General features: G+C 44.8%; 7 protein-coding genes across 12 annotated transcripts; 4 read left to right on the forward strand and 3 right to left on the reverse strand.

Moving 5' to 3' along the window:
- Nucleotides 1-234: 234 nt before the first annotated feature.
- LOC6560144 (peptidyl-prolyl cis-trans isomerase FKBP8) lies at nucleotides 235-2,134 on the forward strand. The gene is made up of 7 exons (XM_001986780.2): nucleotides 235-432; nucleotides 500-1,009; nucleotides 1,080-1,162; nucleotides 1,230-1,371; nucleotides 1,433-1,600; nucleotides 1,653-1,883; nucleotides 1,943-2,134. Exons 2-7 carry the CDS (start codon nucleotides 506-508, stop codon nucleotides 2,018-2,020), a joined length of 1,206 nt encoding a protein of 401 aa, XP_001986816.1. The 5' UTR covers nucleotides 235-432; nucleotides 500-505; the 3' UTR covers nucleotides 2,021-2,134.
- A 464-nt stretch (nucleotides 2,135-2,598) lies between these two features.
- Nucleotides 2,599-4,132, forward strand: LOC6561284 (lysosomal aspartic protease). The gene is made up of 2 exons (XM_001986781.3): nucleotides 2,599-3,662; nucleotides 3,733-4,132. Exons 1-2 carry the CDS (start codon nucleotides 2,757-2,759, stop codon nucleotides 3,991-3,993), a joined length of 1,167 nt encoding a protein of 388 aa, XP_001986817.1. The 5' UTR covers nucleotides 2,599-2,756; the 3' UTR covers nucleotides 3,994-4,132.
- Nucleotides 4,133-5,294: 1,162 nt separating this feature from the next.
- Nucleotides 5,295-7,410, reverse strand: LOC6560602 ((Lyso)-N-acylphosphatidylethanolamine lipase). Of its 2 annotated transcripts, none has more exons than XM_001986782.3 (2): nucleotides 7,086-7,410; nucleotides 5,295-6,652 (listed from the first exon to the last, which is right to left on the reverse strand). In XM_001986782.3, the coding sequence occupies exons 1-2, from the start codon at nucleotides 7,164-7,166 to the stop codon at nucleotides 5,399-5,401; spliced, it is 1,335 nt and encodes a 444-aa protein (XP_001986818.1). In that variant the 5' UTR covers nucleotides 7,167-7,410; the 3' UTR covers nucleotides 5,295-5,398. The 2 variants fall into 2 exon arrangements, with proteins under 2 accessions (XP_001986818.1, XP_032590509.1); XM_032734618.2 differs by having other exon boundaries at nucleotides 5,295-6,619; nucleotides 7,086-7,364.
- A 329-nt stretch (nucleotides 7,411-7,739) lies between these two features.
- LOC6560603 (tubulin--tyrosine ligase-like protein 12) lies at nucleotides 7,740-9,796 on the forward strand. The gene has a single exon (XM_001986783.2). The coding sequence runs from the start codon at nucleotides 7,800-7,802 to the stop codon at nucleotides 9,693-9,695; it is 1,896 nt and encodes a 631-aa protein (XP_001986819.1). The 5' UTR covers nucleotides 7,740-7,799; the 3' UTR covers nucleotides 9,696-9,796.
- Nucleotides 9,797-9,829: 33 nt separating this feature from the next.
- On the reverse strand, nucleotides 9,830-13,537 carry LOC6559092 (activin receptor type-1). Of its 3 annotated transcripts, none has more exons than XM_001986784.2 (7): nucleotides 13,453-13,537; nucleotides 12,865-12,982; nucleotides 12,465-12,540; nucleotides 11,731-12,395; nucleotides 11,089-11,499; nucleotides 10,802-11,027; nucleotides 9,830-10,729 (listed from the first exon to the last, which is right to left on the reverse strand). In XM_001986784.2, the coding sequence occupies exons 1-7, from the start codon at nucleotides 13,517-13,519 to the stop codon at nucleotides 10,580-10,582; spliced, it is 1,713 nt and encodes a 570-aa protein (XP_001986820.2). In that variant the 5' UTR covers nucleotides 13,520-13,537; the 3' UTR covers nucleotides 9,830-10,579. The 3 variants fall into 3 exon arrangements, with proteins under 3 accessions (XP_001986820.2, XP_032590427.1, XP_032590426.1); XM_032734536.1 differs by lacking the exon at nucleotides 13,453-13,537 and adding an exon at nucleotides 13,138-13,171; XM_032734535.1 differs by lacking the exons at nucleotides 12,865-12,982; nucleotides 13,453-13,537 and adding an exon at nucleotides 12,646-12,671.
- Nucleotides 13,538-13,718: 181 nt separating this feature from the next.
- LOC6559093 (protein kintoun) lies at nucleotides 13,719-19,589 on the forward strand. Of its 2 annotated transcripts, none has more exons than XM_001986785.2 (5): nucleotides 13,719-13,883; nucleotides 15,225-16,684; nucleotides 16,764-17,835; nucleotides 17,904-18,054; nucleotides 18,640-19,589. In XM_001986785.2, the coding sequence occupies exons 2-5, from the start codon at nucleotides 15,439-15,441 to the stop codon at nucleotides 18,850-18,852; spliced, it is 2,682 nt and encodes an 893-aa protein (XP_001986821.1). In that variant the 5' UTR covers nucleotides 13,719-13,883; nucleotides 15,225-15,438; the 3' UTR covers nucleotides 18,853-19,589. The 2 variants fall into 2 exon arrangements, with proteins under 2 accessions (XP_001986821.1, XP_032591290.1); XM_032735399.2 differs by lacking the exon at nucleotides 13,719-13,883 and adding an exon at nucleotides 14,673-14,726.
- LOC6559760 (DNA polymerase zeta catalytic subunit) lies at nucleotides 19,589-27,095 on the reverse strand. Of its 2 annotated transcripts, none has more exons than XM_001986786.2 (14): nucleotides 26,933-27,095; nucleotides 26,638-26,867; nucleotides 26,335-26,579; nucleotides 26,034-26,275; nucleotides 25,526-25,973; nucleotides 25,339-25,458; nucleotides 24,859-25,275; nucleotides 24,707-24,800; nucleotides 24,534-24,644; nucleotides 22,377-24,477; nucleotides 21,510-22,318; nucleotides 20,350-21,444; nucleotides 20,059-20,286; nucleotides 19,589-19,999 (listed from the first exon to the last, which is right to left on the reverse strand). In XM_001986786.2, exons 1-14 carry the CDS (start codon nucleotides 27,050-27,052, stop codon nucleotides 19,612-19,614), a joined length of 6,648 nt encoding a protein of 2,215 aa, XP_001986822.1. In that variant the 5' UTR covers nucleotides 27,053-27,095; the 3' UTR covers nucleotides 19,589-19,611. The 2 variants fall into 2 exon arrangements, with proteins under 2 accessions (XP_001986822.1, XP_032591289.1); XM_032735398.1 differs by having other exon boundaries at nucleotides 24,534-24,647.
- Between the last annotated feature and the right edge of the window lie 782 nt (nucleotides 27,096-27,877).

Below are 27,877 nucleotides of genomic sequence, written 5' to 3' on the forward strand. Positions count from 1 at the left end.
GGCGTTGCCACCACGTCAAAACATATCGTCAATCTTTGTTTAGTATTTAAAGCATTTCGAAGCTGTTTCAATTGTTACATTTTGTGCTTGTATTTTCCCTGTCAGGATGACTGAGTATATTTTTGTGTTGCAATGAATAGCTTTGGTTTAATTCTTATCCATCAAAGTGTAAAGTTTTAGATAATTACAACGTGCTGTTGCCATTGTGTAATGGGCTGACAACCCTATGCACTGTAAAATGTCAAATGTACTTGTGAAAGTAATCATTTCCAAATCTTTATTATACATTGTTTGTCCCCAAAAGTTATTTGTTGGAAAAAAGTGTGAATCAACAACGTAGCGATTTTCGCTTTTAAGAACGTAAAATCGCTTTTCACCAAATTATCCCAAAAGTCCACATTTAGTACCAAATTGCATTACATTTGACATAGCGTGAGTAAATCGGACCATTTGTTGCCCTTTGTTCGAGGTTTCAACGTTTTGCAATATAAACTTTCAGGTTAATATGGACGTGGAAAAATCTAGCAGCAGCTCGTTTGAAGATCTACCCAGTGCCGATGACACCAAGGACATGCGTGCAGCTCAGGCAGCCATCGACGATTCTGAAACATCCGACACCGATGACGTCCCAGCAGAAGCTGCAAAAATTGACAGCGCTGCAAAGGTGGACGATGACAATGATGAAAACGAGTGTGACATTTTGGGCAACAAGCAACTATTGAAGCGAATTATTAAAAAGGCATCATCGAGTGCCAAACGACCCAATCGTGGCGATTTGGTAACCATAACGTACACCGGAAAATTGGAGAACGGTACCATTGTGGAGAAGGAGGAGCGCTTCCAGTGTCACGTTGGAGATCTAGAAGTGGTGCAAGGCTTAGATATGGTGCTTCCAATGATGCATGTGGGCGAAGTGGCAGAGGTCACTGTTGATCAACGCTTCGGCTATGGCACGGCTGGACTTAAAACAGACAATCCGCCGGAAATCGTCATACCACCAAATGCTCAGGTAACAACAAAAATCAAATCATTTAATCATATTCAAGTTGTGGTTTTCGGTTCTTTCCTTTTTGTTTTAGTTAATCTACGAATTGGAATTGGTTGATGTTAAGTACGAAGATTTTGCAGATTTGAAGTCATTTGAAGTGTTGCGTAAATATGGGTGTGTTCTTCAAAGCTCCGTATTGAAGTTAAGTAATCCTAATCATTGTTATATGTATCAATCGCAGAGCCAGGAAAAAAGAGCGAGCAAATTACTTTTACAAGCGGGTGGAATACAATAATGCCATACATTTGTATAGACGCGCCTTGGACTATTTGGATCATCGGGATGGCGATCCAGATGCGGAGTTTGGCAAAGAGGACCTCGAGGTAAATGTGATAAATAATAATTAAATTACATTTATACGCATATTTATTTCTGTACGTACAGCTATCAAACAGTGACCTGCAGAGTCTCTTGGAGGATCGATTGATTGTGTACAACAATTTGGCAATGGCCCAAATAAAAATTGGTGCCTATGACGCCGCACTGCAGTCCGTGGAGCATGTGCTGCGATGCCAGCCGAATAATCCCAAGGCATTGTACCGCAAGGGAAGGGTGAGTGCGAGCTGTTATCACGTCAAGGCAAAGACTTAACCATCATCTCCAGGTACTTGAGGGCAAGAATGATACGCAGGGCGCAATCAAGTTGTTACAGAAAGTGGCCACGTTGGAGCCTGACAATCGCACCGTGCAATCTGACCTGGCTCGTCTCTTTATTAAGGCACGCCGGGAGGAACACAATGAAAAGGAGATGTATCAGAAAATGTTGGGTCAGGCTAAAAAAATGGAACAAAAAACAAGCGTCAGGCAGAAAGCGCCATTAGTGGACAACTCAAAGGTATGTAAAAGTGGAAACACACAAGAAATCCTTATTTAATTTTATTAATTCTTTCATAGCTGAAGTTACTTGGCTTTTTAATGGGTACAATATTGATTGGTGTAGCTGGTGTAGCCATTTATCGCTACAAGTATTGAGACGTAAGAGTGTAAAATTGTAATCTAAACTACCGAGTACTTTAAGCAATTCAAATGCATTTTAATACATAAAGCGAAATTATTAAAGTTGGAAACTAACTGCTTTCTTGTAAAGATGTTTTGAATATATTTCCTATGCACACTTTCAAAAAAAATAATAATAATAAATGCAATGGTTTTTGGATAATACTTATAATTTAATTCTTTATTTTAAGCAACAACAATCGAAATATCCATAGAAATAAAACTATTTTCTTTCAATTAGCCAATCGTTTCATCCTATTTGTTTAGAAGATTTTTATACATGGTTTTAAACATATGTTGTTAGATATGGAAATAACAGAAGTGCCGACAATAGCTTCAGTTCTGTTAAATACTTTCATGGTGCCATTTATACAGAGTTGTTTGCTGTAAGTAAACAACGTAATTTAACGTTAAATCCAATTCTGTATATATTTATTCATTAAAATAAAACCAAACGTCAATAAGCAATTGTTTTATTATTATCAATAGAATTGATTTTTAAGAAAATAATTTAGGAAATAGCAGAAGCACTAACAGCTTCAGCCCTGTTAAACACACTCATAACGCCGTTTGGCCAAATTTAGTGTATTTTCTTTGCTGAATCATTTTCGCTGCCCAACAATATTAAATTAGTTGCAACCAAATTACTTGATTAATCAGACGACAGTTGTTTCACAAGTTATAACGTTCTAAAACATTGCATTCAGTCGACATGCATAAGTCTCTGCTTCTGCTTGCCGTTTGCCTAACCCTGGCATGGGCCGATCCAAAGTTGTTGCGAGTGCCGTTGAGCAAATTCCAATCCGTTCGCCGGCATTTCGCTGATGTCGGCACCGAGCTGCACCGCCTGAACATCCGGCCTGGCAAAGACGGCCTCATCGCACCTGAGCCGCTGTCCAATTATCTGGATGCGCAATACTATGGGCCCATATCGATTGGTTCGCCGCCGCAGAACTTTAAGGTAGTATTCGATACGGGCTCTTCTAACTTGTGGGTGCCGTCCAAGAAATGTCACCTGACCAACATTGCTTGCCTAATGCACAACAAATACGATGCCACCAAGTCTTCGACTTATGTCAAGAACGGCACCGAATTTGCCATACACTACGGATCGGGCAGTTTGTCCGGTTATTTGTCCACTGACACCGTCAACATTGCCGGGCTGGATATCAAGGATCACACCTTCGCCGAGGCGCTGAGCGAACCCGGTCTAGTTTTTGTCGCCGCCAAATTCGATGGCATACTTGGATTGGGCTATAGTTCGATTTCTGTCGATGGTGTCAAGCCCTCATTTTATGCCATGTACGAACAGGGTTTGATCTCCGATCCAGTATTTTCGTTCTATCTGAATCGTGATCCCAAGGCCCCAGAGGGTGGTGAAATTATCTTCGGTGGTTCCGATCCTAATCATTATACTGGTGACTTTACGTATTTGCCGGTCACGCGCAAGGGCTATTGGCAGATCAAAATGGACTCGGCTCAGCTAAACGATATTGAGCTGTGCAAGGGCGGCTGCCAGGTGATTGCCGATACGGGCACCTCACTGATTGCAGCCCCACAAGATGAGGCAACCTCCATAAATCAGGCCATTGGTGGCACGCCCATTCTGGGTGGACAGGTAACTAGTCAAACTATACATATACATATATAAATATATGTATATATATAACATATAACTGCACTTTCAGTATGTTGTATCGTGTGATGCCATCCCCAATTTGCCAGTGATTAAGTTCGTGTTCAATGGCAAAACATTCGAGCTGGAGGGCAAGGATTACATTTTGCGCGTAGCGCAAATGGGCAAAACCATTTGTCTGTCCGGATTCATGGGCATGGACATACCACCACCAAATGGACCTCTTTGGATTCTCGGTGATGTCTTCATTGGAAAGTACTACACCGAATTCGATATGGGCAACGATCGCGTTGGCTTCGCCAATGCCAAGTAGAGCGTTGGCTTAAACCAAACAAAATTATATTATTTAAATATTATATCCCTATAATGTGAACAATTTCAAAATATGTGAGAATTGTGTAAATCGAGAGACTTTCTGCAATTGCGAATAAAATGAAAGCATTATTAATGTAGACTAGAGAATTGTATTGTATAAATTTTGGCTTTGTTTTGACGGTTGGCTGTTATTGTTATTATTTGTCATCCATTGGACCTTTGCTTATCTGGTGGCCAATAATTCTTGCTTTACTTTCGCCACATTGATAAGGTCTGCTTCACCCAGCTTTGTTTACGAAACACTGAAAGATATATATGTGTGTGTGTGTGTTATGTATTTCCAGTGACCAGTTTTATATATACACAACCTGTGTTTCAACTGGGAGTGCATGACCAAGCAGTAAACTGATGCACATACATATATATAAATACTACATATAATTGAGGGGTGTTTATTATAATCATATATGTACATATGTATAAAAAAACGCTTATTTATAATTAACTTTTTGCTGATAGCTAAAACGCTGGTGGCATTGCTGTACATATATATAATAACACAAACACTATCCTACAAAAAAATGGTTTGTTAACTGAAAATTTTAACTGGTTTAAAACTAGCGTCATTTGGCGGCGGAGATCCACTGAAATTCCTGGGAAATAATACAAAATGTATATAAAATTCGTATGATGCGATATATAGATGCTTACATATGTATAAACATATTTTAAAATTGTACTGCATAAATCTTCAATCTTCAATCAAGCTTTAACTGAAATTATATTTACTTTGCTTGAAGCCGGGTACAATTATCCATATAGGATTTTTCAAGTCTAAGCCTTAAGCTTTTGATTGCATCATTTTTTATGTTAGAGGACTTCTGTGTGATTGTTGATTATGATGCATGATTAATTGTGATTAGCTGTGCTGAAAGTCAAATCAAAACAATCTGTGTATAGGCCACTGGGTTAGGTCGATGACTTCCGCGTGTGGTGTGGTTTCTCGGCTGATAGACGTTAGCAACTGCAGCTGATACGAATTGGATGGTCTTGTATTTGTTGGCCATAGCGCGCTTTTGGGCGCTGTGCTTTAATAAATGACGTATCCAGTTTACATATTTATCAGTTGAACTAAGCAATAGTCAAGTGTACAACTTTGTACTTTGTACTCCTCCAGAGCGAGGCACGAGTGCTAAATTAATCAGAGTCAAGTACTGATTCACGTTGCCTAGAATCGGAATAACAACAACAATGGAATATGAACTAAGCCACACAAATGTGAACTAAGCCACACAAATGTATGTAGATAAGACAACATTTAATACTAAAAAGAACGCTAATAGAATAGACACATAGTAAGTAGAGCTAGATTTATAATTTAAGGTCGAAAAATATTGTTAGTTTTATAATTTCCGATTCATATCGCCCATATCTACAACTGGAGTTGTCGCTGTTGTTGCTCTTGTCGATGTGGTTGATGTTACGCCTTGGCTAACATTTGGTTGTTGCTTTATTTCCATCGTTTCCGCTGCTGATTTCAAATTGGGCAGCTCGTGCTCCTCATCGGATTCGGTGGATTCGCGTATGAACTGCAACGGGGACGATGCTGCTGGCTGTAGACGACCAACTTTGTACATATCACAGGTCTCATTGACGTAGCGATTGAATACGTCCGGCTTGTCGGCATACACGTGGTGACCGGCTCCGGTTACAATTTTAATGTCCACCATATTGGTGCCACGCTGCGATTTGATTTTCTCGCCCGACGACGAGTCGATCCAGCTGCGCGAACCATAGATGAATGTAATGGGTATATCGCTGCGCACATCCTTGATACGATTGATCATGGGATGCTTGGCCCAACCAAATGACTGCATCATGCTGTGGAACGCCGATTCGCCGCTCGGACTTTGTGCATTGCACTGGTGTATGTACTGGGGCAGCAAATTGATGTCCTCCTCAATGGTCTGCTGGAACTTTCGCATTATATCCGGTCGCGTCTTCTGCACCACCCACTGGCCAAATGGGCCAGCGGCACGCAGAGCCCACAACGGATTCAGTGGCGTCAGAATGCGTGCAATGGCGCGCACCCACAATGGGATCTGTTTGGTATTCGTCGAATCGGTGGGTTTCTCGGGAAAGCCCCAAGGATCAGCTAGAATCAGATGGCGTACACGCTCCGGATAGCTCAACGCATAGCTGGAGGCAATGAAGCCGCCCATGGAGTGGCCCAACAGAATCATATTACTGATGTTCATTTCGCGACGCCATTCTTCAACAGATTTAACAAACTGCTTCTCGCACACCAGAGCATCCTTGCCAAACTGTGGCCTCGAGCTGCGACCAAAGCCGAGCACATCCATCGCATAGACCGGACGATCCTTGGCAAACGAATCGAGATTCATCACCCAGAGTGCGACGCCGGCGCCCAACCCGTGCAACATCACCAGCGGCACCTCTTTGGAGTCTGTGTTCATGCTGACCGTCCATATTTTGTCAGCCTCACCCACAGCTGGTCCAATGTCCACGAAGTAGCCCCGGTAAGGCAGCTTTAGATATGATAGAATCTTCTTCTCAACGGCGCGCAGCATTATTGGTGATGTCGAAGTCCAGTTACAAAACCACTGCCATAGAAAGAAACTGTTATTTTTCGGAACCTGTAAGCGAATATATGGAATATAAACAAAAATTTCACAATTATCTATTAAGACATGGTTCTAAACACATTAATTTTGCATAGATCTCAATTATCTTTTTGACAATTTTGAGAATACATAAAACTAAATGAAATATTGTTCTACAAAAAAGAGATTATCGCGTTATAGAAGGGTGTGTGAGAAATCCCGATCTGTTGCTGCTGCAACAAATCCGGAAGTGATGCCAAATGGGCTTGGATTACCTAACGGGCGCAGCGATCGCGTCCACATTTAAACTGCGCAATTAACTACAATTCATATCACATTTTAGTGTTGTCATTTGGTGGTTGCTAGGTGATAAAATAAAGCCTGTGTCCATTTTTTTTTTTTATAGAAAAATCAATGTTTGTCATTTATTGCGACGAGATCCTTGAGCGTCCTTAATTTGGCTTACCTCTACATCCATAGTCGGATCTTCGGCGAGAACATCTGCAGCGCCTATGGCGTTGTTTGGCAATGACAGCGTGCCACTCATTTAATTGCTTTTATTTTTTTTCTTTGTGTTTGTTGTTTATTTTTGACCGCTTGCCAGGAGAGCGAGAATTTAGAATTTCTATGTACTAACACACAGTCAGCGTCAGCGTTACAGCATTTACGCGATATTCGTTAAACGAGTATAAGACAAAGATATATATACCCCTTTCGTTAAGTGCTGAGTTGCGATGACTGTGAATTTTTCGACCTAAGCCTGCCAACTGATATCATGTACAACTTTTCTAATGGTGAAATTGTATATTGTTGTCATTTATTTATATGTGCTCACCAAGGCAAACTAGTACAACAGCTGTTCGCCCTCCCGCAACCCTGACAGATGTTCCAAATGTGCGGCAAAATGCAGTCATACTTAAAAACTACCAACACTGGTCGGCAGTTATCATATTTGAATAGTCGCGGTTAGGCTCAATTTTTTCTTTGCTTTATGGTATCGATATTTATTATGTCATATTTTAATAGTTGCGCCTAAACACCACTTGTTGTTTACCTTAGGCGAATCGATAGTTAGTATAATAAGCAAAAAAGTCCTGATCTTTGGTATTTGTTGGTATATTGTTTTGGTATATACCATGTGAAGCACAACCCGGGGGGGCTTTTGCACCAAGCACGCGACATGGATGGAATTAATAAATACAACGAATTTGTGGCGCTGCACAAGCCGCAATTGGAATCATCGGCGGTGCCGCTGCATCTGTGGCCGGCCCTATATCGCAAGCTGACCACGGATAGCTTTGATGCTGGGGAGGCATTGCAACTGATGCTCATCGATTACGACGAAGACGAGTGCTTCGATGCCAATGATGACGACAGTGCCAAGCCGGCCTTTGCTCTGGCAGTGGCACGCGAGGATGGCATCAAGGCAAGCGATCCTCAGGCCATATATTTGATAGATCATGCCTGGACGTTTCGAATGAATAGTGCACGCCAACAACTGGAACAATATCCACAACTAGCGGATCGTTTGTCTGCCATCACTGGCGTCGATTTGGAGCATGAGCAGCGTATTGAGAAGATATTACGACGTCTTTGGCGCTATTGTCATGCATATTCCATTGCCAGCGAGGGATTGAGCGATGAGGAGCGCATGCCCATCTGGTATGTCATGGATGAGGTTGGTTCTGCAGTCAATCACTCAGATGAGCCCAGTTTCCGTGTGGTGCCACTGCTCTACGTGAACACACACACCACCTACAGCTTGCTGTTTCCCATTAAGGATTGTGAGCAGGGCGCTCCAGTGACGCGTGACTTTGCTGAGTATGTGTCGAAAGATGCGCCGCAGCGTTCGGCTCTCTTGCTACCCTGGAGCGACAGTGATTTGAGTGGCGAAAGCTTTTTACAAGTGGAGCCCGGTGCCGATTACTTTGCCAGTGGACACATACCCGAAACGTACCCAGAGCAAGTTGACTCGGCAGCTGTGATCGCCACTTCGAAACGCTGTGATCCCCTCAAAGTATATGCCCAGTATGATGTGCTGCGCGAGCATCTCACAGCGCCCGAATTTGTGTTGGTTGACAGCGCCGAGGATGCGGATGTGCTCTGGCTCACCTGCCACTATAAGAATTTCGGCGAGCTTTCGCGTGAAACGCCGCACAAGTTCATCAATCAGTTTCCCTTTGAGTATGTGATCACCATCAAGGATCTGCTGAGCATTGTGGGACGCCGTGCGGCCAAGGAGCATCACAATGCTGAGACGCTGGACACGTATCCATCGTGGCTGCCCACCACTTATAATCTGAGCACGGAACTTCGCGAATTTGTCGCCTACTATCAACAGCGGGCGGCCAAGCAATTGGACAATCATTGGATTATCAAACCCTGGAACTTGGCACGTGGCTTGGACACGCACATCACGAACAACATCAAGCAGATTGTCCGTCTGCCCGCAACGGGTCCGAAAATCGCACAGAAGTACATCGATCGTCCGGTGCTCTTCCAACGCGACGAGCTGAACGGTGCCCGGGTCAAGTTCGATGTACGTTATGTGATACTGCTGAAGCGGGTGAAGCCACTGGAGGCGTATGTACATCGAAAGTTTTTTCTGCGCTTCGCCAACCGACCCTTTACGCTGGACACGTTCGATGACTACGAGAAGCACTATACGGTGATGAATTACCAGGAAGAGGCGCAGCTGCATCATGTTCAATGCGATGACTTTGTGGATATGTGGCGCCAGCAGTATCCAAAACACGATTGGGCCCAGTTGGAGCAACAGATCTGCGCCATGCTGCACGAGGTGCTCGCCTGTGCCAGTCAAGCGCCGCCACCCTGCGGCTTAGCACCATGTGCTCAGTCCCGTGCCCTCTACGCCGCTGACATTATGCTGGGCTGGACGGGCAAGGGAGATGAGGAGCGTAACATGCAGCCCCAACTGTTGGAGATCAACTGGACGCCGGACTGCAAGCGTGCCTGCGACTACTATCCCGATTTCTTTAATGATATCTTCAAGCTGCTCTTCCTCGATGAGCAAAACAACGAGACTTTCCGCCTGCTGACTGCCAATGGTCAATAATCACCATAATCAAAAACCCTTCTTCTTTGACTTATGTTAATCTATTGAAGTGCATTAATATATGGTTTCTTAGCATATAAATGTTACCAATGTTTTTGTTTTTGGCATTTATAAATAATTAAACATTTTTAGCATTTACTTAACAATTAGAAAGTGTATTTTATTTGTTGATAGTATCTTAGTCATTTGTAAACTACATATACAACTTAATTAGCGCGCATTTGTACAATATACAAAAAGTATACTCGTAATCGTATCTTCTATATGTAGTTGGGAACTGATCATGTACAGGCATATGCTCTTAACTAGGTGCTCTGCTCTATATATATATATGTGAGTGTGTTGTTTGAGTGTCGTTTGTTCTTAATAACTCTACATATCAATACTCTCTCTTTAGCTGCTTGATAGCTGTTTAATTTTCATTGGCTGCGTGTGTGTGTGGTGTGTGTGTGTGTATGTGAATAGGTGTTTGGGGTTGGGTGTAGGTGTAAAAAGTGAGCTTAAGTGTAATGTAAAAATGTGTTTGTTGTGGTTTTTACCAATTCTTAATTGTAATGGCACTTGAAATGAAAAACAAAAATGATTCTTTAAAACTCTCTCTCTGGGAGCAGCATCCAGATGCGCAGGTTGATGATAATAACTTATTTAGATGATACTTCTAGTCAAGATCGATTTACATTTAAGGCAATTTCGAAGGCACAAAACTAAATCTCGATTAATGCAGACCATGTACAGACTAATGAAATATGAAAAATATATAAAAATAACTTCAATAATATATATGTATGTGTATGTATGATGAAACTTAGCTGCTAGCAAAATGAACTCAACTAATGTCGCTTATACTAATTAATAGTATACTTAAGTCAACTACTTAAAAGCTACTAAACGCACACCTCATCAAAGTCTAAACGTATCTTCTCGTCAACGGAAGCTAACTTATGTATAGTCTTTTTAATGCGCAGCGCTGGCAAACGAACGTTCGGATTCTGATGCCAGCACTCCCTCATTAGCTTAGACATGCCGGCAAGGAGCTGTTTAAAAGAAAGAAAGGCGACAATGGTAAGGAATTTCGGATTAGGTATATGCAGTGCAGGTGTACTTACCGAATCTGAGCTCCAGCGATTAGGTATGGATGGTCGATAGTTGTCAATGCAGACCACTTTGCGCATATCCTCGAAGCTGGGATCCATTGGCACCACATCGTAGTAGGGCACCTTGTACTCCTCGGCAATGCCACACGAAATGGTGCGGCGACACACCTCCCACAGCACCAGGCCAAAGGCGTAGATATCAGTTCGGCGCAATGCCTCAAAGCATTCCATGTCAATGCTAGAATCACCAAGTGGAAACAGTTACAAATTGTCGCCTCATTATAAATAAATAAGAATACCTTTCATCGAGGACCTCGGGTGCCATATAACGCTTGGTGCCCACTTTGGGATTATGGCCCAAATCGAGTTGCCCTGTGACATGGGAGTGTGTAACGGCCAAACCAAAATCGGCTATGACACAAGTGCCATTCGATGTGACCAATATGTTCTTTGACTTCAGATCCCGATGCGCCATTGCGGGCTTGCCCTCGGTGCCAAAGATCTCGGTGTGCAGATGCACCAGCCCATTGGCAATTGACAGACAGATCCAGATCATATCGTTGTGGCTAAGAGCATTCCGATTGAGATGATCAAAGAGCGAACCCTGCGGATAGTAGTGGGTCATTAGCCACAGCTGCGTGCACGAGTTCCGTGATGTCATATCGGAGCCAATGAAGCCAAGTATGTTCTCGTGACGAAGCAGCACGGTGCTGAAAATTGAGATAAAACCAAAATAGGTAAGGATTTGTTGTTGGCTAGCACAACTATAACTATACCCTACAAAATGAGCTGTGGAAAGTCAATTACAAAATATAACTCTGATTACCGACCTACAGAACCGAGAGCTATAATATATTGTTATATATAAAGATAACTCTTTCTGCCTTTCACAAATTTCGTCTACTTAATTGATAGAGAATCTAGAGTATCTCAATGCTTACCTGTAGATTTCCGTTTCGCGCTTCCAGGACTCCTCGTCACGACTGAAGAATATTTTGACGGCAATACTCTCACCGTGCCAATGGCCGCGCCACACTTCGCCGTATTTGCCACGGCCAATGCACTCGATGAGCGTCACCTGTTTGGCCAGGGTACGTTGTACGAGCAGAGGTAAACCGCTGCCGGAACCTGAAGTCACCGAATGCTGCAGATATTCGCGCAAGGTGCTGTCGCCGGCGCTGGTGCCGCGCAGCAGCTCATCATTAACCAAATATGATTCGGGATCTTGTTTAATGCGCGTTGCCGCCAACCGTTTGCGATGGCTGCGTCGCATAAAATAAACGGCCACCGCGCCCATAACCATAATTATCAGAAATGGACCCAGGATAGCGGCGGTCATTTTGCTAATGTTACTGCTGTCGGCGGTGATCACCGTGGCCACATCGCTGCTGACAAATGGTGGTAGCTCGGGGAACTCGCCGTCATTGCAAAAATCGCTGGCACAGCACACAACATTCACAAATTTCGCCGTGTTCCGCTTCGAGGGTCCGTTCAACTTATTGCGCACATTCTGATTGCAAATTAAGGGCAATTGATCTGGCGCCGTGGTGCAGCCGCGCGAGACTTTCTCCTCGCCGTCGGCATCGCGCGTTCGAGATTTCCAGCACTACAAATACGAAAAGAATTCAAATTTGAATCGAAAATAATAATAATTAATCCGTTGTACACCACTCACCTGTACGGCATTCTGGCATGTGTGGGCGTGCTCATTGGGATTGAGACAGGGCGGCTCACAGGCGTAACACTTTAATCTGTACATGATGCAAAAATAGTTGATTAAATAAATAATAAATGTAGAAACACAAAATAGGTATGTGATTAATGAGAAAAGGCGGGCAAATGCTTGAAAGTTTTACCTTCTTTTCATGCGTCGCTTACTCTTAACATGTCTCCTTTTATTATTTAGAGTGCAGCATTTGAATGAGTGGGGAATATTAGAATGGGTGGTTAGAGGAGTTCTTAGGCAATAGCGATAATAAGTCGGATTCAATTCAAATTTACAGTAATTGTTACTATAACGCATGCCTCTAATTTGATGAAGTTTATTGCGCTGTTTTTTTTTTTTTAGTAATTACCTGGGATGCGTTAGCAAAGAGTTTTGTGGTATTGCTGGAAATTCCTTGCCATTGATGTGTGGCGGCAACTCCATGTCCATATCCTGTTGCTCTTCTAGCAAAAGTCCACTAATTTCCGCTGCAAGAACAAGAGATAAATAACAGTAACACACGCACACACACGCAAACAGGCTAGAAATACTCCACACACACACACACACGTTTGTGTATACACAAATCAGACGCATATGTGTGTGTGGGGATTAAATGCATTTTTATGCTACGTTTGCCCACAATCAGCACTGCTGCACATTTATATAATACATATTTTCACGTTTGTGTATTATTTGCATGCTGTTTAAACCACTGGAGGACTCTTTTGTCACACATTTGGCATTATACAAGGCGCAATTGGTCAGTGGAGTAGCATATGAAAACAAATTGTGGCCCAAAACACACACACACAAACAAACAAATCAGCAGTAGCAGCGTAAGCATCATTTTTTCCAGCTCAATTTGCCGCTATTGAGGCAGCACAACTATGCGTGAAAAATAACCACATTTTTTGCACATGCATTGTTTGGCACTTGGGAATAGAATTTAACACACCTTTTGCATTTTTATATAAAAAAAATGACAACAGAAAAACCAAAAATAAATTTGACTCCATTGCCATTGTTTTTTACCCAACACTAAAATATGTTACATTGCCTAACACTGAAATCCAACCATACAGATGAGGGCACCCCATTATTTTAACATATGCTGTAATGTTAACTCAAGTGATTAGTGTGACCCCGTTAACATTTGAGCACAAATACCAAATTCTATTGGAGTTTACTATTTAAGAGTCTTATCGTCACAGCTCTTAGGTCACACTGAGCCGGTCCTCAGCTTGCTTCGCCTGGAAAAAATTGATCAGCTGAAAAATCTCGAGAAATTCTGAATTAAACTTCAAAAACAGTTGCACAGCAATTAAAAAAAATACACAAATTTAATAGCGTTCTTTCTGCACAATATTCATCGACGGAGTAATACACGTATGTATATAAATATATGTATTTTTTATTAAAGTCAGCATTGTGTGTGTGTGTATGTGTGAAGACTTGAAGAAAATGCAGTCTCGAGTCTAGTTCTATTGTCTCTGCAATTGTCATTCTGTAAAACCTGAATGGTCGTTGACTTTTGTCATCTTGATTAAGTTCAGGCAGATTGTCAACTTCATTTAACATGGGTAATTCTCTATATAACTCCTGTCTGCTTTAAGTTCATTCGGACCGGTTTCACAATGTGGACCACAGTTAAATGCAGCAATGAGAAAATCAAGCAATTTTCCCCGTACTTCATTTCGATATTGATCAAACTATACAATTTAAGTGTATTGATTGATTGAAGACAACACATACACGTGCGTTCTCTCTCTCTCCCTCTCCTTGGTCACGTAACTGTAATCATTTTCCCCCTATTTTCATTGTGCGCTTACACACACTAACGCACGTGAACATATGTTTGTTGTTGTTGTGTCGAATTATCGAGCTCTGCATACATATTTTATTCTGATATCCCATACACATACACACACACATACATTACATTATGTATACAGAACTAAACGCTCAACGACAAATAACGACGACAGCAAACGCAAACAATTGAGGGCAAGTGGTTGGTTAGTTGCCTCTGTTGCCTCTGGTTATCTAGCTAGCACCTCCCACCGTCTCTCTGCACACTTTTCCAACACTTTAGCAAGCGGCCTGCTCTGCATTTGCCGGCGTTTCTTGCGGTCATTCGTACAAATTCGCTTGAGACGCAAACATAAACGACTCGCACACAGGCAAGCACAGACACGAAGCAACGGCCACAACAAAACGGCAAACTACGCAGTACGTTTTTTTATACTTTGGCTTGTGCTCAATAATAAAACGCATGGTTCTACTGCGTGTTCTTTTCGATTTTGTCTGCTCCTCTTCAAAAATATATTACATAAGCTACATACTTTTATGTAATATTAAATTTTACAATTGATTTGCAAAATAAAGCAATCGGCGCAATGCAACCGGCAAATTGTGCGGAGAAAGAGAGCACGAAAGAGCGCATTGAGTGTAGTCATATGTATATGTATGTATATATATATATGTATGTATATATATATATGTGCATGTGTGCCGGTTTATAAGGGGGTGGGTGATGTTCTTTATTGGTATTATTTGGTAACCTACGACAATTGTGTGATAAGCGACAGCTCGATTGCTTTCATGCTTGTGTGTGTATGTGTGTATGTTTGTATGAATATGTCAGAATACGTCAGAATAGGGATTTTGAGTTGTATTGCATCAGCTGTGCTAATTAAAGCTATCAATTCTCCGTTTTTATATTTACAGAAACAACTAGAACATAATCCACAACAGCAACAGTAATAAAAAACAGAACTTAATTGCATTTCAAAACGGCTACGTGTTCCTTAATAACTGTAAAACTATTTGATAAAAAAAATAAAAAGTGTAAAAAATATTATACAAAAAGAGAGCAAGAGGGATACAGTGATAGTGTTAGTGATAGTGATAGTGAGTGCAAGTATTTTGGGCATTTGAAGCAATGTCAGCCACTTCCACACGCAATAAACACTCAAAGATCCACGGCAATGAAAAGGTGGACATAACCAAGGACGAGTTCGCTCGCATGCGTCTCGCCTTGCAAGACGAAGAGTTTCGCAAATTGTTCTTCGATTACGTCGACGAAATCCAAGATCCCGAAAACCGTAAAATCTACGAACAGGAGATAACCCAACTGGAAAAGGAGCGTGGCGTCGATGTCACATTTATCCATCCCAAACCCGGTTTTGTGGTTAAAACGGCCATCGATGGCGAACTGAAGTGTTTCATCAATATTTGCGGCTCACAGATTGTGGAGAGGCCCAACAATGAGGTTGCCATCAATTCGGAAACGGGCGAAAGGGGCCTCACCTGGTCCATACCGATGGCCCAGGCACCGGCTCGCGACGATATCGATGCCAACAAGAAGCTTTGCAAGGTCTTCGACGTCGTCTTCCATCCGGACGCCTTACATCTCGGTACGCGTAACTCACAGTTCCGCAAATGTCTGATAGACACCGCATTGGATGGCGTGGAACGCGAGTTTAATGTCAATTTAGATCGTGCCAATCTCAAGTATCCCAAACTCGATTACAAGGGCGAACCGCATGCCACTGTGATCCGCAAGCTGTCCAAGAATGCCACGGCCGAGGAGCGCGAACCACATCCACTGGAGCACACGTACCCCAAGAAACCAGAGGCAAATGCCGGCAAGCCCAAAGTGCTGCCCATGAAGAAGAATGTGACGTCGACGCCGACGTTTGCGGTGCCCAAGTACAGCATTAAGCACAGCCACGATATCGATATGGCCCAGTACACGGATGAGCTGGACGCCAAGCTCCAGGTGACTATACCACGAGCACTTATCGTCGAAATCGAATTGCCGCTGCTCAGCTCGACAGCAGACTGTCAACTGGATGTGACGGAGAAGTCTGTCTATCTGCTCAGTGAGCGTTCGGGAGCCAAATATCGCCTAAAATTGGATCTGCCCTACACCGTGGATGACAAGTCGGGCAATGCCCGGTTCGACACCGAGCACAGGCGTTTGTGCATCACGCTGCCCGTGGTGCGTTCATCGGCTCGCGAGCAGCGCCAAATGCACGACAATGTGCGCATCCTTAGTCGCGAGGATAGCGGCGTGGAGCTGAACTCCAACAGCGAATCGCCTGCCGAGGATGAGGAAGCCGGCAGCGAAGCCATTGTTGAGCTGACAACGATGCAGCAGACGCAAACTGATAATTTCGATGCATGTAAGTAATAGTTGATGGTAATAGATATGGTTCGTGCTCACTTGGTTCTCTCTCTCTCTCTCTCTCTCTCGTCCATTAGTCCCCCCGCGCCAGTCGTTCCTGAAGAGAGATCTGCATTATCAGATGGTCGCCAATTTTGACTGCAACATTGTGGAGAATGTGATGGCGTTTCTGCTGCACGTGCCCAATGTGCAGCCGGACTCGATGCGGACAGTGATAAGGGAGGGACGCAGTGTGCATCTGCAGTTCGCCTCCATGGGCAGTGGCTATTATCCCACCAACTATGCGTTCCTAGTGCAGCTGCCCGATGCAGCTGATCCCCAGCTGCACATCGATCACGTCGAACCGGATGCCTCCGATGATAATGTCGTCCTTAGACTGTTTATGAGCGAGTCCTGCATGACACTGCCTAGCTATCTGGCTGGACCCGATGCCACTGATCTCACTGAGTATGCTTGTTTTCCTCCGTGCAAGACGAATATTGAGGATGAGAACTGCGACTTGGAGTTGGATAAACCACTGCGCATTAGCACGTATCACAATGAGTTAAACAAATCAATCGAGGTGACTATTATTCCACAAGACATCAGCGAGCAAGTGCATCAAGAGCAACAACAAGAGGAGGAGGAAGAGGAGGAGCAACATGAACAGCAGCAGCACCAGCACAAAAAGGGGAACAAGAAGCAGCGCAAGCGCAACAAGAAGCAACGCTCGCTTTCCGAATCCGCATTTGAGGATCTCAAGGCGGAACAACAACAGCAACACCAGAAGCAGCAGCAGCAACAAGAGAAACTGCCTGAGAACTCGTCGCCTGAGAGTCTCAACGCCGGCAGCTCGGAGCCTGTGGCAACGCTGAAGTTGCCACAGCGCAAGCAGCGCAGCTTCTCGGAGTGCAACGACAGCAGCAGCGTTCAACGTGGCATATTGAAGCGTTTCAGTCGCTACGGACCGCGTCCCTCCATCTCCGAGAGCAGCTCCTCGATCGATGACTGCTCCTCTTCGTATTCATGCTCTGTGGATGCGGCTGGCATCGGTTTCTCCCATTCATTTGGCGGCATACCCGAGGAGCGGGTTATCGCTGATGCAGAGCTGTCGGAGAGCTGCAAGAAGACTGTTAGATTTAATGATCACATCATGAAAAAGATGTTCAGGTGCGTCTAAAAATAGAACGCAAATCTCAATTGGTTGCTTAATCAAATTCTCGCATCTCTATTTTTAGACTCGACTCGAGCATTCTGGGCCAGCGTAAGAAGAATCAGAAGCGTCGCGATTGCAAATTGCGCGCTCAACAGCGTCGCGTCAGCGAGGGCGACTCCGTCGACTACGAGGAGGTGGAGCACGCCTCCAACGGGCAGCAGACTGCCAACAAGGTGAATTTATGACTTGAGATGATTTCCTGAACTTTCGCCCATCAATTTGTGTTAATTCGCTAAATGAAGCTAATTAAATTTGTAGACGCAAATATTGATTATTAAGTAGAGTGTTAAATACCAATTTATCTTTGCATAGGCATCGTGTTAGATTCTATTGTATGCATTTCCCTAGCCCTGGTTGATTAGTGCACGTAAATTGCGAATTAGCTCGAAACTAATGCAAATAACTAACTACTTTATTCTGGTATGTCGCTATCGCTGTGCTACTGCGATTTAAGTTCGTTTAGCGAAAAACTACGTTCTGTGAAGGTCAACCAGGCAAGTGATAACAATTGTTTTGATGCTTGGGCTTTATTGCAATTTGTGTGAAATATATGCAAATCAACTTGTCATTGAGTGATAAAAAACTTTTAGCTTTGCATTGCTTTTGATGTAGCCCACAAATGTTTGTACAAGTTACTTGACATAAAATGTTAGGATAGGAATATATAGAGCTATATATTGAGATAGACTATATACTTACTATATTTAAGTTTCCTTACAATTTCTAATTACTTGTTTCGGCTTACTCTCTCCACACAGACCGCTGCCAATGCACAGTATTTCAAGCAGCCACAAAACAACAATAATCGTAGTTATAGCAAGAATAACAAGAACCAGTCGCTGCACGACAGTGGTCTGGACTTGACCAACAACAATAATCACAACAACGAAGAGGATACTAAACGCAATGAGGCTGATGCTAAAAATGCCATGATCTTCGAAATGGATGATGATGATGATGAGGATATGTAAGAGTCGTAAAACAAACAAGTGTAGTGGACATCTACTGCTCTCCTGCAGGTTGTCAAAGAATTTTTGAAACTATTATTGTACTGAACTTTATTTTTTATTTTGAACAAGAAATGTTTTTAGTTGTAATCGGTAAGTGTTGTTGTTTATAAGCAGCAAACACGCGCTCAATTTAATAACCATATACAATTATAAATTGTTTAGATACATGCATACATAGTATATAGTAATAACTGATTTGATAATGAATAAATGATAAATCAGGGCAAAACACCACATCAAAATCAAAAATCGAGAACTAAAAACTCTACTTATGTACATGGTTATATATATATTCACACATACATACATCTAATTGTTATTTAATTTGGTTAAACTCATTGGAGAGTTGTTAAATTTCAACGTTTGTAATTTACTAATTTAGTTTTAAATTTGCATTTCCATTTGAATATTATATACACAAACACACCCACATGCAGAACATATAGAAATATATATATATATACATTTAATGCGAAAACGATTCTCTCATCATAAAGTTGATTTAAACAATGGAAAACTACAAATGTCAACTAACAAAAAATATCAATAGTTAACAATGCATATAATCACGTAAAACAAATATGATGCATACTTAGTATGTAAGCTATTTACACATTGAACTGGCTGCCGACAATGAATGTACGTGTAGTATTTTAACTTTTTTAGTAAACCTAAAGTTGAATATACAATATATATATGTATGGATATACTGATATATTCTCAGAAACGCTCCTCGAGCTGTTTGCGTATGTGGGGCATTTGCTGCATATCCCGCCGTTTTACTTCCAGCACGTACAGCACAGGGCAATCCAAGGAGCCGCATTGCAGTTCACCCAGCCGGCCACAGCAGGCCTGGCATATCTTCTGGGTCAGCCAATAGCCTCGTTCCAGCTGTGCCAACTTGGCCTGCAGGGTAACCACACATTTGCTGGCGTTGCTGGCACAATCCGTGCAGATGCCCGCCTTGGTCTGGCGACCACACTCAATGATGCAATTGGTCGTGGAAAAATATTGCGAGATTGTGGACTTGGCGCTGCCACGATTCATAAGCTCACCAGCTGTGGACAGTGCCGGTGTTATCAGCAGCTTGCGCGGCAAATTGCTAAACCTGGCGACAGTTGAAAGAGATTAAAGATTGCCTTCCATCTAGCTAAGCCAGTTGCTTACCAATCATTCACATCGGCGCCAATGAGGAGCAGGCAGCGATTCAGGGGCGGTATAATGGCCTTGGTTATGTAGTAAATGGCATTCACCTTGTAGCCCTCGTTGCCCAACAGCTCATGGGGACTGCGCACCAGACGGATTAGCTGCATTCCAGGCGGACCATTTACTATGCAAAAGGGCACACGCTCGCCGCGACGCGGCACACGTCTCGGATCCTTTTGCATCCATTTGCTGCGGAATAAATACATTTTGTAATTCGAATTAAAGTCCCCAAATTGTCTTGTTTGCACTCACCGCGTCATCTCAAGTGCCGGCACACAGGCGGTGGGCTTGTAACCGTTGAGGCCACGAAACTCCTTGGCGAATATCAGATCCTGCAGATTGGCGCGTCCAGAGAGCAGCTTGGTGAATTGCCTGCACACATACTGCTTGATCTGGCTAACGTCGGCCGTTTCGAAGAGCAGCCGCAGCACCTTCTCGAGCATTTTGGCCACCGCCGGGCAACCGTCACGGCGCACCGTCTCAATGCCCTTGGCCTCGTAGACGGGCTGCTGCTGGTCGGCCGTCTCGTACATGTAGCCGACGTAGCGCTTTTTGGTCTGCAGCATGCACGGCTGATACACCTTCTCCAGCTTCAGTTTGACCGGATGCGGATTCAGTTCGGTGACAGCCTGTACGATTTCCTCGCCAATGCGAAAGGCTTCCGCACGACTGCGACCCGGCACCAGGACAAACATGGAGTCCGTGTCGCCGTAGACGACGCGCACCTTCCACTTCTCGTTGCGCTCCACTAGCTTGATGGCGCGCTCCAGCGTCTCCCGGCCCTTTGACACCACCGAGTCGCCCACCTCGACGGCGGGCATGCGACCACTGAAATTGGCCGCCGTATAGCCATACGTCACATTCGCCATCAGCTTCAGGCCCAGTTGGCGCGAGTGCAGCACACGCTGCAGCGCCGAGTTGTCTCGATGCAGCTTCATCGACTGCTTTACCATTTGTCGCGTGTCCAGGATCTCGGTCAGCATGCGCGGCAAAATGCCCTCGCGCACCTCGCGCTTGACGAAGACAACGCCGCAAGGTGACACCGTCACCAGATTACGTTCCAGCAGCTGTTGGAGCAACTGGCGCGAGACGCGCAACTGGGAGGCACCGAACTCGAAGGTGCCACTGCTGCCCAGATGCTCCACACGACCCAGGCACGTGGAGAAACAATAGTTGTAGCCGATAATCATGCTGGGGTACAGGCTCTGAAAGTCTAGCACGATCAAGGGATCTGCATAGAAACGTGACTCCGGCTCCATGATGAGCGCCAGATATTCCGGTGCACGCATATGAGCACGTTGCTGCACGCTGGGCGACAATGGGACCAGGTTCCTTGGCTTCGCAATGCTGTGGGCAAAGATTGGGACAAACACATATAAAATAGAATATTTATGGATCGCTTTTCCACCCACCGCAGCATCATGCTCTCGACGCGAAACTGTGAGCCACGGGAGAGCACCTCGTAGAATTGAATGCCAATCAGTTTGGCCATCTCACTAGTGCGTCCCAACAGATCCAACTGATCGAGCAGCGCCAATGTGCCGCGCACACGTTCCAGGTAGTACTCCAGCACAATCCAGCGTGTGCAGGGCGAGGCGAACCAGTCGCTCAGGGAGCGTGCACTGTGCCAGGGACAACGCTTGTGCAGAATGTGATATATGACATTCTCGAAGGTGTACGAGGTGAGCGCAATTTCGGAGCGCATGAGACGCCACACGTCGAGCAGAATGCGGCCGCACAGCTTCATCTCCACATCCAGGTCGGTGAACTGTTCGCGATCCTCGTCGACAAAGTCGCGCACCTTTTGCGTCGGCACCCGCGACAGCAGTGGTGCAATGTTGAAGCACAGATGCTTGGCGCGCTCGATGATGTAGCCCCAGGAGCTCATTTCGATCTCATAGCCAGCATAGATATCTGCATCCCAGCGCGCGCAGAGTGCCAGTAGCGCCTCGAAAGCCTGTGCCTCGCTCTGTACGACCTGCACTTGAATATCCGCATCCAGGCCATGATGGCGTCCCTCGGCAAGCAAATCCTGTGCATCGTTGACGATAATATAACCGCAGGACTTGCTGGGCAGGGACTCCACTGCATCTGCACTCGTCGGCACACTGTGCTCGATGGCATAGAACAGGCAGCGTATCTCGTCGTGCAGCGGATCCGGCTGCAGTTCCTCGCGCGTCGGCACAAACACCTCCAGCGTCATGGTGGTCAAATAGTTGCACTGCAAATGAGAAGACTTGACACATTGGCCTGCAATTCTCCGGCTGGCTCCAACTCACCTCAATGTCCGCCTTGGCCTGCTGCAGATTCTCCAGATTGACCTTGAAGCCGAAGGTGTTGTCCAGCGTGGCATGACTCAGGCCAAAGCTGAGCTCGTTACTGTTGCGTCCGTTGCTGCTGACGCTCTCCAGCTGGCGCACAAACGAGCTGCGCTCGAGTGCATCCAGAGCGGCGCTGCTGGCGACACTCTGTTCACTCGACTGACTGCTAACCGGTGCCTCGTCCTGCGCTGCCTGAAACTGCAGCTTGGTGCCGCGTCTGCTACTCCTTCCCTTGCTGCTGAGCGGCGTACCTTTGGCCAGCTGCTTGACCGATCCAGTGAGCTGCGGCGTCATGGGCGTTAGGGTTAATCCACTGCAGCTGAGCTCCAAATCTTCCTCACCACTTGCAACGCAGTCGTCTTCGTTCAGCATCATGGTTATCTTTTGGCGCTTTATTTTAATGGGACTATCCACATCAGTGGTCAGCACGCGCTCCTTTTCATCCTTGAGCAGCTGTCTGGCCTTTAGCCAGATTTTGGCATCCTGTTTGGTCGGCGGACTCATTGCCGGCTCAATCACCAGACGCTGCTCGGTGCTGAAGTACGTTCGCAACTGTTCCTCGCTGCGATAGCGTTGCAACATGGCCGCTCCGCCAATGCCAACTAACTGCCTGCGCCGCCAGGCGGCCAGACCGCGTTTGCTGTCCAGGACGCTGCTTTGGAAGGCCTCCAGATCGCTTAGCTTATTGCCCGGTATGCGAAGCACCAGAAAGCCAACCTCCGTCATTTTGCTGACATCCGCCGGATTGCTGTAGAAGGGCTGCTGGAACACATGCTCGGGTATGTCCAGTTTGTGACAGCTATGCAGCACCTCCTCATAGCTGGGCGGTAGTTCTAGCGGTGCTATCACAATCACATTGGGATCGCCGGACCTGCTTGAACTGGCGCACGGCTTGGAAACTATTTTGGACTGGGCGGGTAGCTGAGGACTGGACAAATCATCGCTGAATACGGACGGACTGTTAATAACCAGCGAGTGCTCATAGAAACTCTTCATTAGTTCCGGTGTATTACTCGCACTACTCAGTGGACTACATTGTGGCGAGTCACTTGCTTCATTTGCACACTCGGTTTGAGTCTGCTTCATTGGACGAAATAGACTCGTCGGTGTTTCACTCGCTGGAGCTTGATTCGTTACACTATCTTTTGCATTATACGCTGGAGTTTGACTTGGTAGACTCACCACTCTTTTGCTCGTTGGAGTTTGACTGCATGTAGTCTTTTTTACATTACTCGCTGGAGTTTGGCTGGATGGACTCGCCTTTACATTACTCGCTGGAGTTTGATTCGTAGCATTCACTGCTCTTTTACTTGTTAGAGTTTCGCTTGATAAGCTCTCTTTCACATTAATCGCTGGAGTTCGAGCTGTGAGACTTTTTTTCACATTACTCGCTGGAGTTTGAGCTGTGAGACTCTCTTTCACACTACTCGCTGGAGTTTGATTAGCAGCACTCATCACTCTTTCACTCGCTGAAGTTTCACTTAACAGACTCCCTGCAGTCTTACTCGTTGGAGTTTTAGTCGCAGCACTCACTGCTCTTTTACTCCTAGGAGTTTCCCTAGTTAAACACTCTTTCACATTACTCGCTGGAGTCTGCATCACTGTACTGTCAATTATTTTTCTCTCTGTCATTGGACTTGTTAGCTTCTCGCTGGTCGGCGTCGCTCTTTTGGCCAACACTGATTCGCGAAAGCTGCTTCGCAAACGTCTCAAATTTGGTGTTTTACGCAGCTTGAGCACACTTCTATCACTTTCCGTATCCGACACGATTGCCTCATCATCGCTGGTTGCAGTGGCAGGTGAATTCTGTTGATGGACTTCCAGGCAAGGATCTGCTTGAGTTGGCACCTCCTCCATAACCAGTCTGGTCCTATTTCGAGCACTGCGTCGTGGCTTCTTGGACTCTGAAGAAGTCGCAGCTGTGCTTGCCGTGCTTTCTGCCGTTACTGTAAAGATATCCGAAATCCGCGCATTCTTCTGTCGAGGTGTTAGGGAGCAAACGATGTGTGTTTTATCCAAATCTCTCGCCCGATTTCGACTGCTGCGCCTTAGGGGCGTACTAAACAAATTAGAAGTAAATAAGTAAGGTAGAAGTTGACGATTTGATGGACCTACGCTTCATCCGACTGCTGTGCTACTTTAGTCTCCCGAGTGGTTGGCGGTGCCGAGATGGTTTTGCGACGCAACTCCGTTATGGCCAGCTTCTTGCGCAACGTTAACGCTGGACTGCTTGAAGAAAGGACATGATTATGAGGAACAGCTTAGATTTATTGAGTATATGAAACAACCTTCTGACGCCGGTTTCCAGCTGCTGACTGAGCCGTGTCTTTACGCTGCTACCCGCTGACACTGCAACTGTTGGTGCTGCTACTTCTACATTCTCTGTAACATTAAAAGTTAGAATTAAGACTTTACTCCCAATACTGCAAGTGCAACTTACTCTGCGCCGATTTGCTGGTGATGGTGAGCGGCAGCGGTGCATATTTCTTGGCCGCACTCTTGGACTTGGGCGTGCGTGGCTGCTGCATGCTTATGCGACTCCTGGGCGTGGTGGGTGTGCGTGGCGGACTGCGTTGCACTTTGGGTCTCAGTTTGGTGGGTGTGCGCTGCAGTTGCTGATCATCGGCGCCATCCATTTGCGGCAGTTGCAGTTGCTGACTGGGCTCGGCAGCCGGCTTGGGCTGACTCTGGGTAAGCTTGAGCAGCAGCTCGTCAATGTCATCGAGTGCCACAGAGAAGTCAAGCAGATTGCCAGCGGCCGTCTCCTCATCCGAATTGTCGCTTTCGCCATCAGAGATCGGCTGCTGTGCGGCTGCGGCGGCTGTCTGCTTGTCCAGCAACTCAGGCGTTAGTTCAACTAAAAGCAAAGAGGAGTCCATTATTTATTTAAGCAATTAAGTATTTGTTTTAAAGACCTTACACTGCTTATGCTGCTGCGAGAGTTGCGCCAGCGAACTGTCTAAATCGATGAGTGGTTCATTTGCATTCTGCTCCTCCAGCTGTTGCAGCACATCGAGCAGTTCTAAATCCTCCTCGCGCACTGTTTAAATATTCCTTGTAAACTTGCTTTAACTATTAAAAAAGAAAAGGAAGCAACATCAACTCACAGGTGGCATCATGTGGCACTGGACCCTGAGATTGTATGAGCTGCTCATCGATGAGCGTATCATCCAAAAAGGCAGCCTCATCATTTGAGGCACTCTGCTGCTGTACGACGCTCTGCAGGCTGCCGCTGCCAGACAGGTGATTTTGGATGACAGAGGCGTTCATCAGCTGCTGCTGTGCCTCCGGGCTGCATTCCTCGGGATACACGCAGTTGACCAGCAGCTTTTGCAGATTGAATTTTCGACGCTGCTCCTTGGCGCTCGTTTGCAGCGTCACGTTTGCATGGCTCTCATTGCTAATCTGTGTCTGATCCGAGATCGTTTGATCCGTGCTCAATGTCTGCTCCAAGGTGAGCAGCTTGCTTTCCAGCGCCGCTCGATAAAAACTATCGCTCTCAGCTATTTCCACATTGGGTCGCTCCTGAGTGGGCGGCACTTGCAGCACCGGCAGCTGAATAAGAAATATATTGCAATTAATTATGAATAGCTGGAGTTGTATTTCAGCAGTTACCTCATTTAAACTCTGACTATCAGCAGCAAGGCTTTGAGCCAATTTCTGGCGCCGCACATGCTCATCATGCCAAATGGCCTCAATGCCCGGATTTGAATGTGTTGCGTTGCTCTTGGTGACCAATTGAAAGCGATTCAGTATGAAATTTGAATTAATATCCAGTTCCAAGGCGCTGCAGGCCATCTTCTTAACAATCGATGTGTCCAGCAGCTGTTGCGGTTGAACATCCGCATAGGGCACAGCTGAAAGAGAGCAGTGAAACGGATGAATCCGCATGCAGAGTGAAAGATCGTATATGTACCATCCTCATCTGTATGCCTGCGAAACTTGACAATCTCGAGCGGCACATGCAGATAGCTCATGCCATACAGATTGTAATCGATCATAAACTGCAGAATGTACGGCACATGCGACTCGTGTGGATTGAAATTCCTGCTGAGTATGGCGCCGCTTTGCAGCAAATTGGCTGCACGCCGAACAAATCGAGGATTGAACATGTAAATCTTAAAAAACTGATGCTCGCCACGATGGTAGCCATAGAATGGTCTAAATACGGGAAAGGATTACAATTATTGCTTTTGAGGATAGGCTGCAACATACTCACATGCCTTTCACCAATTGTATTTTGAAGACATGCTGCGCATTGGAGCTGCCCTGGCCCAAAGATATATTGATGGCCTTGTCCAGATGCATCGCTATTTGCAATATTCCTCGTTCCACGGATTCAAAGTCCCTTTTATCGTAGGGTATGTAAAAGTAGGGGAACACTCCGTGCACATGCATGCAGCTCTTTTGGCCTTTGGCATTGGCCCCAAATATCCGCACAATGGGCACCTTTCAATGAAAATTACCTGAGATATTATTATATTATTAATATTAATATTATTTATGTTAATTACACGTTTGATTTCCTTGCCGCGCAACTCCGAGTAGCAGGGATCCAGACCAAATACCGGCTTCTCCATATAGAAATCCACAACAACCAGCCGCAAGGAATAAATGCCATCAATGCTGGACATTTTTGATGATTTCGAACTCAGGAGAATATTAGAAATGCATTCAAAACTCAGCAGCAACTTTATTTAAACTGAGTTGTTTACTTCTTTTGTGCTGATAATTGCCAGGGCTGGCGAAAACCGATACTGCAAAGTGGTGAAATTCGCATTTGACTCGTTATAGGTATGAGTACTTGTGAGCGAGTACTTTAATTCAAACTCTTGGCGCCAATTGCTGTAGGATCAACGTAAGCTCATTACGAACTGGGCTGCCAAAACACTGTTGGCAACATTGTAATATTTTGCATGATTCGCGACAACTTTGAATATTTGGGAGTTATTGGCGCCATATTCAAATTGTGTTTGAACATTTTTAGCATAATACGATTTAATGTAGCTAAAGAATACAAACTTATTAAATGTACTTAAACCAAGCCACAACCTCACACAATAATAAAATTGATAGTTGCCGCAATGCTTGGGCAGTTTTATTGAAATCTCTTACCTTCAACTATCTACAATTACGCTCATCCTACCTATGACATTATTTTGACATTGCAAATGCGTCTAGCCCGATTATCCTATTTGTATTACTGTATTTGTTTCGGTTAACTCATATCATTTATATTAGCACATATATATTTACATTTGAATTTAGAATAAATATTACTGTTTAAGTTTGTCAGCATCTTATGAAAGTGAATATATATAGCCATATATAACGCAACGAATAATTGTCAGTACAGATTTTGGCAATCTATTGTCATATTCTTGCGACTTGCTGCTTATCAGTCGAGCACGTTTCGCAAAAATCCCCCTCCCAAGTTCCCAAGTTGTGCTCAGGCATGG

The sequence above is a fragment of the Drosophila grimshawi genome, unplaced genomic scaffold, assembly GCF_018153295.1.
Source record: "Drosophila grimshawi isolate 15287-2541.00 unplaced genomic scaffold, ASM1815329v1 contig_1367, whole genome shotgun sequence".
NCBI classification, from domain to species: Eukaryota; Metazoa; Arthropoda; class Insecta; order Diptera; family Drosophilidae; genus Drosophila; species Drosophila grimshawi.